General features: G+C 43.0%; 1 protein-coding gene across 1 annotated transcript in view; it reads left to right on the top strand.

Moving 5' to 3' along the window:
* The first annotated feature begins 1239 nt into the window (after positions 1-1239).
* Positions 1240-16711, top strand: part of cacng2b (calcium channel, voltage-dependent, gamma subunit 2b) — an 86594-nt gene continuing 71122 nt past the window's right edge. Inside the window, exon 1 of the mRNA XM_033625335.2 lies at positions 1240-3358. Coding sequence (XP_033481226.1) covers positions 3148-3358 — 211 coding nt within the window. The 5' untranslated portion in view covers positions 1240-3147. The remainder of the gene's footprint in view (positions 3359-16711) is intronic.

Here is a 16711-nt window from a genome sequence, read left to right as displayed (position 1 = left end):
GTGTCTAAACACTCGCAGCTTGCCGGCAAAACGGCCCAACATTCACGGAAAATCTGGCAGTGTAAAAGGGGCTGTAGTGAGTTTATTTTGAAAGAGACTGCAAGTAAATGGTAAATTTCCTGTGAAAACGGAAGTGTATTTTGAAAGAAGACAATGCATGTAACAGGCAGAACTTGACACGGTGTCCCAGAACGTGAAGAACCACCGCACCCAGGGTACCTTTCATGTCGTATCTGGACGTGGAAGGTCTATGACCAAATGTCAATATGTGAGGTCGGAGTGAGAATGTGTTGTTGAGAGAGCTACTCAATGTTAGTAAATATTGTTGAAAAGATAACAGAATGGCTAACCTGGTAAATGAAGTATGGCGGCGATACAGCCTCTGGGGGCAGACCCCTGATTTTTTGGCATTCCGGTTTGATTTGGGCGGAGGAGGCGAATTTCTGTTTCCGACTTCCATTTATATATAAGTAAATATGCTGAACCATTGCGATGGATTCAGAGTTTGCAGTGATGCCAATTATGTTCTGCCTCGTTAGTTCACCGCACAGACCGTTTAACCTGGCAACAACTGCAGCCGGCTCAAACGTGGTAATATCACAGGGACTACAAACAGCCTACAACCGGAAACCAGGGCTCTTCTGCTCTTCTTCCTGAGGCAAGATCTCCGGGGTTTGCCTACAGACTCTACAGTCACTGAATGTAGAGTCTGTATATAGAGACTACACCTGTTATGAATATTATTTTATCTTATTTTGGCTTTTATTATTTTATTATTTCTGGTTCCGACAATTTGATTTTTTTTATTATCTTATATTCTCTCTTTTATATGTAATCTTAATATTTTAATTAGCACTTCCAAATTTTATATTTTATTTAATAATTTTTGTGTGTGTTTTTTTAATGCATTTCTTCTCTTCACATAGGCTAAAGCACTATGAACTGCATCTTTGTTGGCAAGGCTCTATACAAAAAAAAGTTGTCTTGCTATATTGGAAAGGATATCCAGAAAATGATTCTCCAAACAAACTGATGGAACATATGAATGTGTTTCATCGAGGAGCCACATGTGCTTTTGTTCTGAAAATGAAACACTGAGATTCAGCATTAGACGAACTGACATGTTGAAAAGCATTTTTTTTTTTTTTTTTTTTGCAGTGCGCTTGTTTTTGCGTAAAGTGCTGCTGCTGCTCACGGAACATCTCTCCCTCTCTCTCTTCCTCTCTTTGGTTGTGTCGATTTTTTTTTTTCATCCGCTGCTTCTAACCATCATCCACCCCCTCCTCCTCCTCTCCTCTCTCCACTTCTATCTCAGCTCTGCGAAGAAGAAAACGAGGAAACCAAGGAATTGATGTGTTGCTCGACTTGAAATTTTCTCTCCTTTTTTGCGCACATAATCCCCCACGCCTGCCACAAAAACAATCATTGCTTTTGATGATTTCTGATGATTTTTTATGTGATGACAGTAAACGGCTGTGTGTGTCTATGTGCGCTCGTTGTGCTCCGGTTGGCCGTGATATAACCGTCTAGGATCGTTTGGATGCTGGGGGAAGAGGCTCTGACGCTCCGGGAAGCTTCGTCCATCCCTCCGTGTCCTCCTCATTCCTGCGACCGGCTGCATGACCGGTGATGCTCGGCCTCTCCGCCTGGATGCGCCCCTCTCTCCGCGGTGTGCCGTCGGTACCGCTGCCTGTATCCCCCTATAGCAGATTTCCACTGTCGCCGGAGAAAGGTCTAGGGACCACATATGGAAACTGGGGATCAGAATTTTAGGAAAAAGGAAAACTAAGCAGGCTGTCGTTTGATTTTCTTAACTTAACATTTTTTCTTCCTCTTTTTGGCTTGATTGTTTTTTTTTTTTTATTTGGAGAGAGGGGTTAATCGTCCCTGGTTGGTTTATTTTCCTTCATCTCTTAAGGGATGGCTGGTTTTCATGGCAGTCATGGTACCGGCTGATTATTTGGCATTATTTATCATTCTGTCCTTGATTTCGGGGGAGCGCTTGATTCTGCTGGTTTGAATTTGTTCATTCATTTCTTTCAGCACATCCAGTCCTTATTTTTTTTTCAACATATTCTGGGCCCTGCCTGTCTGTCTTGCCTGTCTCCCGTCACCCTCTTCCCACAGAATACATGTGATAGCCTGATTCTTCAGAAATGCCTGAGATGAGCCTTCATAATTCACTGATCCACTGGGTAACATCAAGGTAGTCAGATCTCATCCTGAATTGTGTCATCATTTGTTGGAGGTCTCTGCTTTTGCCTTTTTTTGGGGCCATTTTAAAGATATCAGGCCGCCAACTGTGTTAGTCTTAACCACCCTCCACCCCCACACCCCCATGTTCCTTCATCCCTTTTCAGTATGAATTAATTCACACTGCGTGCATGCGTGTGTTCGTCCGTGTACAGGTGTGTGTGAGTGAAAGTTTAGCTCTGTGAGTGTGTGTGTGTGTGTGTGTGTGTGTTTGAGCCAGATAATAACAGTGTAGGCTGTATGAGACGGCCTATGTGAGAAAAATCAAGCGCTATATGCACATCATTCCATACATCACCGTCGAAGCTGTGAGGATTGTAATACATGTAACTGCTTTAGTCAGCTCAGAAAGCCAAATTCAGGCCTGAGACGAACCACGGAGAAACAGAGCAAAATCCTCCATCTTCTCAATTATCTTGGCCTTTTTCAGAGTTTGACGTTTAGAGGCCTTCCAACTCAGCAAAGTAGGCCTAGATCGCAGACCAGGTCTCTTGTGGGATCTGCTAGAAGCCTGTGTTTTTAGGTCAACATTTTTTTCCAGAGCAGGGCAACTTACTGCCACTTGAGGACTAGAATTTAGAAACCTTTGTAGCTGAGGGTTCTGTCATCCTCGCCAAAGTCTGTTTGACCCGTCTGTTGGGCCAAACAGCCACCCCCAAACCTTCACCTTCGTCTTAATTTTCACTTGGTTGCTGTTCCACCCCAAAACCAACCATACGATTTCCCCCGAGCTCCCCTAATTCCCCCGCCCCCCCAGCCGCCCCCCGCTACCGTCGTCCACCCGACGCCGCCCACCCCCCGTTTTCCGAGCTGGCGTGGCGACGCAAACTCACAAATATTTACTTCCTGTACATCAAGAGGAAAGGGGGCCCCCCTTTCGTGGAATGCGGCAACATGGGTGTGTTTGACCGCGGAGTTCAGATGCTGCTGACCACGGTGGGGGCCTTCGCCGCCTTCAGCCTTATGACCATCGCCGTGGGGACAGACTACTGGCTGTACTCGCGCGGCGTCTGCAAGATCAAGAGCACCAACGAGAACGAGACCAGCAAGAAGAACGAGGAGGTGATGACGCACTCGGGCCTCTGGAGGACCTGCTGCCTGGAAGGTGAGCCAGAGATGCACTGAAGAAGCCACAAATATATATAAATATATATACATGCACGGATACACCAACAACACCCCGCTCAGACACACACGCAGATCAATTCCTACATGCCCACACACATACACACAGTCCTGCATTGCACTCACATGCCTACACATACGCTCACATGCCCACACTATTCTGTATGTACTCTGCATCCATTTCCACACATGAAAACGCTTATTCTCTGTAACCTACACACACCTCTGCTCTATCCGTCTGTCTGTCTCCATTGCAGCATTCTTTACCTCTTCACATTGTAGAACGGCTTAAACCAGTGCTGAAATGGTGCAGCTTCTTCCTAACAGGTGATTTGGCTGAAGCTTCCAACAAATGGTGTTTGGTTGCTCTCCTGTCCAGGGTTTGGGTTTGGGTCATTTTGGTTTGTCATGGCCGGTGTGCAGATTGGCCTTTTAATTGTCCCAGCAGAGAGCAGCTCGGCTCACTTAGCAAACTGCCACACCAGACCCTAAAGGACACACATGGTCAAGCTAGATATACAGCTGACTCATAGGGCCTACAGTCCTGCTATAACCTTGTAATTGTTGTTTTACACTCAGTTGAAAGGAAGGATTGAAAAATACATGTAAAACTTTACACGGTTATCTTCATGATGATGACGTCTCCAGTGGTCTGTGTTTAGATCGATGGACAGGCACACTAAATTCTGATTTCTTAAGACTATCTTAATTTTACATTCCATGCCCATGTCTGTGTATCTCAGTAATCCTTCTTCTTCCCCATACTGTCCTTGAGGAGATAGCTAACCTGTGCGAGTCTACTGCAGGAAATGAGGAACAAAATCCTTATTCCATATGGGAATGTCACCGTGAAGCTTCAGCAGTTTGATTCAGCCGATTCAAGTGGCTATTTTACCTTCTTTTGAGGACAAAATCCCTCTTCATTGTACCTCCGTTCCTGTGTCTATAACAAAGGGACACACACTGTACCATCATTGTTCTGGGTATGTAGTTTGTTGAACCATCATATGAGGTTTGACTGAATGTTGGAACAAGGAATGTTGTCCCAGACATTGAGAAATAGACTCACATTGGTCCAGCGTATAGAGGAAAAATCATCGTTGAAGTTGGGGTCTGACTGCACCATATGCATTCTGAGGTCTTGGTCAGAGCCAGTACCTGGTTGTTTGAGGTTTACAGGTAAAATTCTAATGTTCCTCCTTCTACTCTTTGGGCTTGTCCCACAAATTTCAAACCTGTTTGAGCTTTTTGAGTTAAAATCTGGACCGCTGGTGTCCGCGTTTGAAATTGTGACTGTGAAGAGACAGGAAACTGCTATGAAGGTCTGTGTGGGAGCTGAGCTGGAGAAAAATCTAGTTTAAATGTGGCACGAACTGACTTTGCCCTACATATCAGTGAAACTTGTGGACAAAGAAAAGTGGTTGGGTATGTGCATGAGAGAGGGAGACAAATGAGAGTGTGTGTGAAGGAAGAAGTAAAATCTTGACCCTGAATTCTTGATTCTCACATGCCTCCATGGCGAACGAAGAATCCAAAAAGGGAGAAAAATTCGTAATGAATTGGAGTAACAGGAGGCAGCTTTTAACAAGAGCAACACTATATCCAAACATCTGTCTACAAATTCTCACACAACTTGCGCAGTATAATCCAAGTCTCATTTTTCCAGTCTTCCCCTCAGTGCTTCCCAAACACGAACGAGTAGCATGCCTAGAATGCACAAGCAGAGTATAAATGCACGCACTTGCAAAGGTGCACTACCCAAAAGAGTTTTGAATAAGTAGCAAGTAAGAACTCATTGAAAATGCATGCGTTGGGAAGCATATCACTGAATAAGTAAGACCTGAATTATACTGCACAAGTTGTGATATAGTTTTGTTGTAGGTAAATGCAACCCTGCTTACTACAATTCGTCACAAATTTCTCCGGTTTTGGATTTTTCGTTCATTGTGGGGGCACGCGAGAAAAATGATGTTTTCTTACCTGATTCCACGTAACACCGGGGGAGCTGATATACAGATGGTCATTTTGTGGGTGTAGTATTCCTTTAACATCACACGTATAAGTCCTGAGCTTTATATAACTTCTAGAAGAAGAGAGTGCTAAACACTCCTCATGTTTAAAGGTTTGCACACACTGCCTCACACACATGCCGCAGAGGGTCAGGACACACTCATACTTACACCATGCCTGTGATCCATCTTCTTCCTGAATCACACGAAAACCCTGCCCCAGTTTCACCTGATTCACAGGACAAAGCCATGTGCTGATGACATAGATTCAGTGCATTTGCGGTATTTCTCCCATGATCCAGTTGGTTGGTGACTGCCACAGGAATAGTTGCTGTCTTGTTATGAACATGGGTATATGTTAGAAGGAAGGACAGAGAGGTAGAAATGCATACAAAGATTATCTAAGTTTGACCCAGCTGAGCGCCATATATTGATTTTTCTCCAGCTTTCAACCTTGAGCTTCCATTTTTGTGAATGCTTTTGTTCTGTGATACCGCGAAACATCGAAATTAGTAACTGAGTGGTGACTATGACGTGGAATGACAAAGTTGCTGAGTCAACACTCTCTCTATAGTTTGCTGTATGTAAGCACCAACCTATTACTCATGTACTGTGTGTGTGTGTGTGTGTGTGTGTGTGTGTGTGTGTGTGTGTGATCATGTGCACTCATGCATATCCAGTTATGGCGTGGACGCTGGGATGTGACTCTCTCTGATTGTGACCACACATTGTCACACTGGTTGAGCCACACAGCCTGATCCTGTCACACACCTGGTTATCCATTGTCACAAGGCCTCGGCGTAACATTAAAATCCATCATGAGAGAACCTGTAATGAGCCCTCTCACTCCACCTTCATGTGTATCCACTTAACGACGCTAAGCTTTTTACATCATTAACCAAATTTCCAGATCTGACATTACAGAGAAATGAGCAGATGTTGGACTTCAAGTGAAGCACATGACATTTAAATGTTGTATCTTAATCAGTAAGAACTTGTGTCAACAGAATGTCAGGTCACTCATCTTAAAATGAAATGCAACCCCTTAATTCATACAAAAATGTAGATCATGACACCTGACTGTAGGAAAACTCACAGTCTATGCTCAAATTATACTTGCTAAATTTCTGCTAATGTTTTGATCCCTTGTGTTTGGTTCACAGCAGGTTAAACTATCCCTGAATCACAGTCTTTTCAGGTTCAGACAGGTGATTTTCTGCTGCTAACAGGGCAGATATCACAGCACAGGATGTGCAGGTGAAGCTGAAACATTATATCAGACAGACAGCTGTTTCAATAAATCTCACATTACATCACTACATACAGTATTTCTTCACTGCCCCAGAAAGAGACACATTTTCTCTGCTTCCCTAAGTACCAAATCTGAGCCTCCTTCTGTTGCTACATTTATATTCTGCCACAGCAGCTATCTCAGTTTTTCAACCACTATTAAACAGGTTGAAACAGGTATAATATCTGCCTGAAACCCTTTTATATTTTAAATAGCAGTTTTACTATTAATTTTTACATTTGTATTGATGCTTCTGAAGCTTTGTCGAGGCCTTGCCTCTGGTTACATCTCTGACCTTTTGACCCTCTTTGGAGTGGAAAGGTCAGGCCTATGGGCTCTTAGGCCTGAGTCAGTGGTGTCTTGGCTTTTCTTATTTGTTTAAGTTGGAGTCTAAGTCAAAGAAAAGAAAATGGTGTCCAGGCTTTTGCTGTTTTATCCCCCAGCCTGTTGCAAACCCAGCAGGCTGCCTAAAATGAGGCTTAGAACTACAAGAAGAGTTCAGTATGGGTTATACAGCTCCACATACGTGAGCAGCTACAGAATGTCCAACAAGAAATCAAGTCTGATATACACTTATAGGTTACTGACATAAGATAAGAACAGTATGGCGTATAAACTAAAACACATCTACTAAGTGTAGGACAAAAGTAAAAGCCCCCTCAGTCCTCTTTGGGTTAAATGACAGTTATAAATGTAACTAGGGTTCTATGAAATCTGAATGACCAACAGACAAGCACCTGGTCAGTATCCCCGGAGTGAGAAACACTCTGATTTTTGTTCACCTGTCACCACAAACATTGTATGAGCTTAGCAAGCCTAATGGGTAATACACAGCAAGAAAATACAGTATCAGACTTGGACTAACACAAGCAGCCATCGCAAATGTGCGTTTCCTAGAGTAGCGCAGGAAAGACCTGCCCTACTCTCCCTCTGACTGGTTAGTACTCATTGCTTTCGTTGGTTGGATTAGATATGTTTTGGCAAGAGAAGGGAGATATTGGTTAGGGTTTAGGTAAGGATGTCAGGATAAGCCAATCAGAGGCAGAGAAGGCAGAGTAGAGCTGGTCATTCCATTACTAGAACACACTTGACTCGCCAAATCAACTATTTGAAAACTGACGTCAGTTGATGAAATGTTTCTGCAAAACATAGAACACTATATTTTTCATGCTATTACGTAGCAGAAACGTTATGTTTCTTTACATTTCTACAATGCTGTGGCTCATGTGTAGCTAGGTTTAGGCACAAGAAGCACTTGGTTACAGTTAAGAAAACATATTTTGGCTCAAGATACCTGGCTTTGGTGGCTCATTCCTGGCTGGAAACACAGCAACGGGTCACAAAAACTCACACACATTTATGTCAGACTATTCCATGAAGGGCCATGTGGTTGCAGGTTTTTGTACCAACCAATCAAGATTGTACCTGATTTGACTAATTAGCTGTTTAAAGACTGATATCAGTTGATTATATGTTTCTCAAAACCATAGAACGTCACATTTTTTATGCTGTTATGTAAGAGAAACTTTATGCTTCTTTACATTTCAAGAATTATGTGGTTCACATGTAGCTAGGTTCAGGTACAAAAAGCATTTGGTTATAGTTAGGAAAACATGTTTTGGCTTCAGATATCTGGCTTTGGTGGCACAATCCCAGCTGGAACCACAGCCACGACTCACAAAAAAAACAATCACTTTTGTTGTTAGCAGGCATCTCGCCTAGGTGTCACACCATCCACCATCTCCTTCATCTCCTGATGACAAAAATTCATTTAGTGATAGTGACAATGCCCACATCTTCTACAGGTTAGTGGGCTCTGAGTCAAGCCTGGTGTGCCCCTGCTTGGTTGGAATGAAACCTGCAGCCACGTGGCCCTTATTGAAGAGTTTGGACATGCCTGACCGAGCAAGTTGTTAATGCTAGCCCTCTGGGGAAAGAGTGTCCACCTACCTGAAATGTCTCAATGCATAGTGGTTGCGAAAGAAAGGCATGAGTGCGAGCTAAATGCTAGCTATGCTGCATTTAGAGGACAAAAACAAAACTCCTGCCGATTGGGTATGAGATATTTGGAATCTGGAATTGGCTGCAAGACGCAAATGCTAGCTGTATATAACCTGCGCAAAAAGTTGGGAAGAAAAATCAAGACTTGCTGGGTCTCAGTCTTTTTTGTCATGTTGCTTACATCACCCAGAATTAAACAGAACCAATGACCAAAGAAAAAAAGCCCCCCAAAATGACTGAAAATGATGAAAAATGATTAGTGCCCTTGTTTAGCTCTTTTAGTCCATGTACTTTTCATCCTGCATCATGAGCTTTCACTCCTCTCAACGATTAGCTTGTTTTATTTGAAATCACCTCAAAAGAAAACAGTGAGCAACTTGCTTCACATCACTGCTCTTTCAAGCTCTGATAACAATTTGGTGCACATGTGATAAAAGCTACCTGCGATCAACCATGTGACCACATTATGTAATCATAATAAAGACAAGGTCATGGGAATAAACTCATTGCTGCAATTTTGGAACTACTCAGACACCGGCTTGTTGTGAGTTTCAGGACAAAATGTGTTTATTTTTTAAGACAGAGAACATGAAATCTTGGCAGGGGTTGCGAAATTGTGTCAAATCACCAACACATTTGTCGATGTGAATGCAGCCACGCCAACTCACTCCATGTGATATGCTTATTTTCCCCGCTAAGTGGCTTTACTTTTCACACTCTAAGCTCGCTCGGCGTCCTTGGCACTGGAGATTTGAAATGGTTAAGAGCAGAGAGGAATCTGAGAGAGATCCAGCTCGCTCTGTGTGCTTCGCCTTCAGAGCTACAGTTGCTTTATAGCTGCGTGGTGCAGAGAGGAGAAAGAGAGGGAGAGAGAGGAAGAGAGAAATTGGGAGGTGTTGGGAATGAGAAAAAAGAGGGAGAAAAAAGAACAAGAGAGAGAAAGAGCAGGCAGCCCTGGTTTTCTGTCACACCCCCTCAGGCATCCTGTGCTATCTTTAACACACAGGCCTACGTTCTATCTAACCTATCTTGCCCCGGCTTTTAACATAATACGCCACAGTGTGTGCTTTTATTTTAATGCTCGGGACATAATGTACACGATTTGGAGATACCAATGACTGACTGACTGTCATCTCAGTGACATGCTAGCATCACGAAACATAAAGATCACACATGACAGTTTCATGTTGAGGCTTGAGTTCTGTAGAGCAGATTTGATTATGTTTCTGCTTTCATGCTGCCCGTATACAAATGTAAGGGTGTCTGAGTGTGTGTGTGTGTGTGTGTGTGTGTGTGTGAGAGAGAGAGGCAGGCTGTCTCAGAAATGGAGTGCATTACGGCGATGACATTAATTATGCTAATAGCCATCAGCTCCGTTAGCTTTGCAGTGCTGATCATCAACAGAGCCTCTCCATGCTGCCTCTTTATCTAAAGCTCCAGCAGTGATACGCCAGGATAGGGAGTAACTAATTACATGGAATCAGATTACAAAAATAATGCACACCCCCTCCTTATCTTAAGCTCCACTTAGTGGTTCAGTGGATGGGGAGCACAAATGACATGTAATCTGATTACTGAAGTAATCACATGATCTTTCATATCAAGCATCAGCCGGATGATTGACGATGATTACACGCGGATTTGTTCAAAAGTCGTCTGATTATATGTGATCTGGGATCTGTAGTCAATTAGGAAAAAAATATTGGTGATACAAAGATACAGACAAATTAAATAATGATCTGTTATCACATCAAATTACAGCCTGTACTTGTCAAATAGCAAATAATTACCCTTCATCGTGTCCAGTTGGGTTCTCAGTCTCTTGGTCAGGTTATGAACATCACACCTGTAAGAGTGTGGTGAAGTATATTTGTATGTTTTATATTTTATGATCACATTCATGGAGTTTATATAGCAGTTGACTGGTGGAATATTATCCATGTATATTAAAATAAGCCCATAACATTTTAGTCATTCATTTCGAATAGCTTTACACAACTGGGTCATTTTTATGCATTTAATTTTTTCAGACTGTTGCTTTTGTCACAAGCACTTTCACCTCAAACACAAATATATATATTTTTTTCTTTGAAGGAAAGGTATTCGCACATGCAACTGTCTCAGATGCAGGTGGAAAGTATCACGTGTGTCTTTGAACAAGAAATCCCGCACACTGCTCTCAGCTTCACAACGTATTGGTAACACTAATGTTTTGGACCTCCCGAACACTCTTGACGAAGGTCCAGGAGGACTGAAATGTTAGTGTTACTAATAAACTGGGAAGAATACAAACAGAAAACCCAACAAACAAAATCCTAGAGATAGGACTACAAACAAAAAAAGCAAATCATGCCATTAGAACAGAAATTATAATGTACTAATGTTTCCAAAGCATCATGATGTCATGAAACTTTTCTTCCTGTATTGTTGCCAAAGTAACCTATGAGATTGTGATCAATTCTGTTGCCCTGAGACGACCCTGTGTTGCAAAGGGTTCATCATACCTGCTGAGCATTTCACAGACTGCAGCCAACACATTTTCACAGTGTTGGAAAGTCACTTACTATTTGATTTGAATAATAATGTTAATGGTTGATCACATTAGACCTGTGGCACTTACGCAAATTCAGTGACGAGGAGACTCTCTCGTTCTAAATGACAAAACAGCAACATTTCAAATAATGGAAATGCATATTAATGAACATCTGGAGGTGATGTGCTCTTAAATGTATTATCTCCACATATTTCTGACATCACGAGTAACCAATATAAAGCAGAGCAAAGGTCAAAGCCATGGTCCCTTTGAGAAAATGCTAAGAGATGTAACACCCTATTTATGGTGTATTATGGAGGAGTGCTGCAGGAAATAAGAGCCATTGTTCTGCCTCTGCACTGAGGCTGGCAAACAGTCTGCATCCAGCAGCGCTCTGTGGGCGTGCTGTTGTTGATACTGTAATAGAAGTGACTGACAGGTCACGGCAGCTGTCAAACCTCAGCCATCAATGTGCTGCAACCACCCAACTCCTGGAAACTCTTCTTAACAAAGCAACAAAAAACTCTTTGAAATTAATTTTAGCTTTGAAACTTATTTAAATGGAAATACCAGTTGTGGAAGTCTAAGCCCACCAGTGTTTATGCAATAACTGCCAGGGACTACCACTTGCCGTTATACTACAAATATACACTCCCTCCTGAAAATCATATCATGTGTACTGCTATTTTCATATTACACCACAAGACCTTTTTAATGCAGTCATTACAGTGTTGCAGTCATATTAAATCAATATTACCTGATACTTACAGTGCACAGTAACACAAACAAGGGAGGGCAGCACTATAGACACTATATATCTATGAACTTTTGGATCTCACCTAGAATTTAAAATAAAGTTCTGTGGGTTTGAACCAAGTTTAGCTGAACAGCATGAATTTGAGTGACATGTTGACTGATTCCCAGAATCAGCTTTACTGGCCAAGTATGTGTGCACATACAAACAAGGAATTTGATGCCAGTATAAGTTGCTCTCAATGTACTTACACACAGTTCGAAGGAAAGTGTATGGTAAGATAGAAATAGACATGAAGCTCAAAACAATAGCAAAGTTACTTTAACATTACTTTTATGTTTACACCAGTGGGTGAAAAAATATGTATAGAATTATAATGGTGTATCTATTTTAACCAGTGTGAGAATAGTCACACTGCAGCTTTTTGGGCCAACACATTCTCACTCTGACCTCGTCACATGTCGACGTTTGGTCATGGACTTTCCACGTCCACATACAACGTGAAAGGTACCCTTAGTGCGTTGGTTGTTTATGTTCTGGGACGCAGTGTCAAGTTATGCCTGTTACATGCATTGTCTCCTTACAAAATGCACAGGAAATTTAACGTTTACTTACAGTCTCTTTCAAAATAAACGCACTACGTCAGTACAATAACGTGAATTGACGTTTTTTTTTTCCTCCAACAACTAACGCACGTGGTTAGGTTTAGGAAAAAAGAACAGGGTTTGGCCTTATAATCTCACAGGATGCGAACGCGGCTGTTTGTTGGACACATCCACCACCACTGCCACCCACCCTATTTGGACTTTCGCCACCTTAACTTTCATTCATGTCCCGCTGTGTTTCCCCCTGATGCCGCCAATTGCTGTTAAACTACAACGGTGACCAGCCACGTATCATGCCGTTGTTAAAGGACGTCTTTTTTCGTCAGTGTCTGAAGCTACAAGTCACTGCTCAAGCAACGGATTTTGACGACTTTGGAGTGAGATCTGGTGGACTGGGCTATTTACACATATCCTTATAATGCCTTACTATGGTTCCCACTGCATGCTGTGATTGGCTAGCACTTACTACACTGATACCTCGAGGTCAGAGGAGGTTAAGATTAGGACAAAGAGGTCATGGTTAGGACTAATAATCTCAGATATTCTCTGAGATTATTGTGGTAAATTTACAAGAAAAAACAGCCAGAAAAGGTGACAGGTGACATTGTATCAACAGCAACACAATCCATTGATAAAGTAAAATGTGGTGGGTGAGTGGGTAAAAACACAGGCCTTTCGCACAGCAGACTGGGGTTCATGTTCTTGGTAAATCAGTGTAATCGCTGAATCAATCAATCAATCAATGCATAAAGCTGCAGAATGCACACTGTGTACATAAACGTACATAAACATATGCGCTGAATAGACCTGTCTGTGTTAACATCATATTTCAGACTGTTTTCATGCACCGTTCATATGTACACCTACAAAAAGCAAGGCACCACAATTTGTGTATAAACAACATACTGTAATTATGAGCCACTAATATATGTGTATCTCATGTAATCACGAGGCTGCCACATCACTAATGCACGGGAGTAAAGAAGTAGTATTAGGACACAAATTCTGTGTAACAAGGCAGGTTGGGGTGGTGGATAGGTCAAACAGTGTAAGACTATTCCCCAGGAGAGTGCTGTGAAGCCAAGTGAACATTGAGTTATTTTAAGGTACACTGTCACCATGTTTCTTTTGCTAAACCTAACCTAAGGTCATAATGTCATTTGTGGGGTGCTAACTCGTGAGATATCATAAGCCCATTTTAGATAGGAATTGTGCAAATTTGCAGGAAAGCCCAATCAGTCTTTTTCAGCATTGGCAGTATAAAAACAAAATCAGGGAGTGCAGCAAAATGCCGCCTACCTACGTTTGTTTATACAGAATGCGCCTTTTTCGGGGCAATGGGGGGCGTGAGCAAGTAACAAAACGTGTAGCTCAGCGTGTGACGTAAACAGTGATGTGGAGGGAAGCTGCGGCTAGTCAGACAGCGATTCTCTCGTAAGTTGGCCCGTTCTTCACCATTCCCGTCATCTGCCGGTTAATGGCCTCTTCGTTTGTGAGGGCAAGAAGGGTGCCCTATTCCTTGTCTCCCCAGTTGCTCATCTTTACAGTGTCTGTCAGGTTTGCGTTTCCCTCTTGTTACTAGCTGCTCGCTAATTCCTGCTATCAGCTGTTTCCTGTTTATCCACCGCCAGTGGGTTGCATGTGCAGCATCATCAACAGCTCCTCCCACAAGTCATCAACAGCCCCTCCCGTTGCGGAAGGCCGCCTCGGTCTGTTTAAACTTAAAGGGTTCTGCCAATTTGGCTACGCTACGAGGCGGAAAATTGGGCACCTCGGATCAACTCGCCTTTCCGCCTCTATGTGTCTAAACGCTTGCAGCTTGCCGGCAAATTGGCCCAACATTTGCGGAAAATCTGGCAGTGTCAAAGGGGCTGTACACACCGACGACACGATGGTCCAGTGGTTAGAATTGTCTCACAGCTTGAAGGTTCCTGGTTTGAACCCAGGGTGGGGGAGCCTTTCTGTGCAGAGTTTGCATCTCCTGTGTCAGCGTTTTCTCCAGGTGCTCCGGCTTCCTCCCACAGTCCAAAGACAGACAGGTTAATTGGTGACTCTAAATTGTCTGTAGGTGTGAATGTGAGCGTGAATGGTTGTCTGTCTCTATGTGTCAGCCCTGTGATTGTCTGGTGATCTGGCAGGATACGCAGTGAGGGAGAATGAATCAATGAATCATATGAACCATTGTGTGAGGATACATTGCATATTTCGACGTTCCTGCAGTGCAAACCCAGGATGTGGCAGTAGTTCAGTCCATAGGGACTTGGGTTGGGAAATGGAGGGTTGCTGGCTCGAGTCCCCAGTATGGAGTGTCAACCGATTGCTGGAGAGGCACCAGTTCACCTTCTGGGCACTACTGAGGCACTGAACCCCCAACTGCTCGGGGGCACCTGTCCAAGGCTTTCCCCTTGCTCTGACATCCCTCCATTTAATGCATGTATAAGAATTAGCAACAAATAATGTCTACGTCAAGTTTCATCCACCTGATGGAGTTGTACTGGACAGTAGAAATTTATTTTGACACATCACAGAAAAGACGGATACTTTATTGCTGCAGTTTAAACCTAAATAGAATAGACAGCACAAAGTGTAAGAATGTCACATACAAAGGCAGCAACATGCACACAGGGTAAACATACCATTAGGTACCTTAACTTTGAAGGAGTACATTCCATATATCTTCTATCTTTATCGTTCACACGTGGGGTATTAAACTATACGTATAAAAGTGCACACACACACACACACACACATATCTCAGCCTCCTGATATCCATGCAGCCATCGCACGTCCCCTCGGTCCCCACTCTCCTCCATCCAGCAGCTATCGAGTCTGCTCCAGTTGGATTCACTCTGTGTGCCTGTCATCCTGGACGGATGGCCCCGTGTCGGTGGTCCAGCTGTGGAGGCTGGCTCCAGAGATCCAGCCTGTCTCGGACTTCCATGATGGATCTTGCCCCAGGACAGTCTCTCGTTCCTAGGCACAGACCGGAGCTGCCCTGGGGGCCCCAGCGTTGACAGGTGGAGCTCAGCAGGCTCTAAATGCTGCTATTAATCTCCATCACGGCGGGTTTGAGAGCAAGCGAGGTGTGTGTGACAGGAGATATGTTTCTGGGAATGAGGTGTGAGTGTCTGAGAGTGTGTGCTCTGTGTGTGTATGTGTTTGTACCAGCGTTCAATTTTAGCTTTCATCACACTCAAGATTATTTTGTTATCGAAGACATCTGAACCCTTTAAACCTTTGAAAACATGACCACATTTAATAATTCACATCTAAGCTGTAGTGGCCTGGATACTGGATCCTGGACTTTTTTCTTTAACATAAAACCCAGTAGGCCCTTTGTGAATCCACAATGGTCAGTCTAAGACCAATGTTCATTTTTCTATGCTATGACAGGTACAGGTTATGGACATATGAGGTTTTCTCTTGATAGCTGTGAGAGAAGCGGAGCATTTATGATCTATGTGATGTTTAGGTCGAGTCAGTGTTATCGAGCCTTTGAAGAGAGAGATGAGTTACATTGGTGCTGTCGTTACAGAAACATGGAAGTGATAATGGACACTCACAGAAAGAAGGCATTTCACCCTTTTATGCCTCTGCACTGGTGACAGCCGTGATCATAGGCATTGTGTTGGTGGGCTGTCCGTCCTTCCATCCTATTCTTCTGAACACAATATCTCAAGAATGCTTCAAAGGAATCAATTCAAATCTGGGGCAAATGTCCACTTGGACTTATTGACGAAGTGATTAGATTTTGGTGGTCATAGGTCAAAGGCCAAGGTCACCGTGACCTTGTTTGTTGCATTTTTGTGAACATCTCTGGAATGCCTTAAGGGAATCTCTTCAAATTTGGCACAGATGTTTACTCGGGCTCAAAGATAAGATAAGATTTTGGTGGTCAAACGTCAAGGTTACTGTGAACTTGCATCCATCTCATTCTTGTGTATGCAATATCTCGAGAGCACCTTAAGGGAATTCCTTCAAATTTGGCATTTGCTTGGACTCAACAATAAACTGATTAGACTTTGGTGGTCTAGGGTCACTGCGACTTTGTGTCCATCTCATTCTCATGAACACAATATCTTAAGGACATTTTCTCAAATTTGGAACATATGTCTTCTTGACTTAAGGATAAACTGGTTA

The sequence above is a fragment of the Epinephelus lanceolatus genome, chromosome 3 (assembly GCF_041903045.1).
Source record: "Epinephelus lanceolatus isolate andai-2023 chromosome 3, ASM4190304v1, whole genome shotgun sequence".
NCBI classification, from domain to species: domain Eukaryota; kingdom Metazoa; phylum Chordata; class Actinopteri; order Perciformes; family Serranidae; genus Epinephelus; species Epinephelus lanceolatus.
The sequence above is the reverse complement of the archived record's forward strand: the minus strand, read 5'-3'. Positions and strand labels throughout refer to the sequence as shown.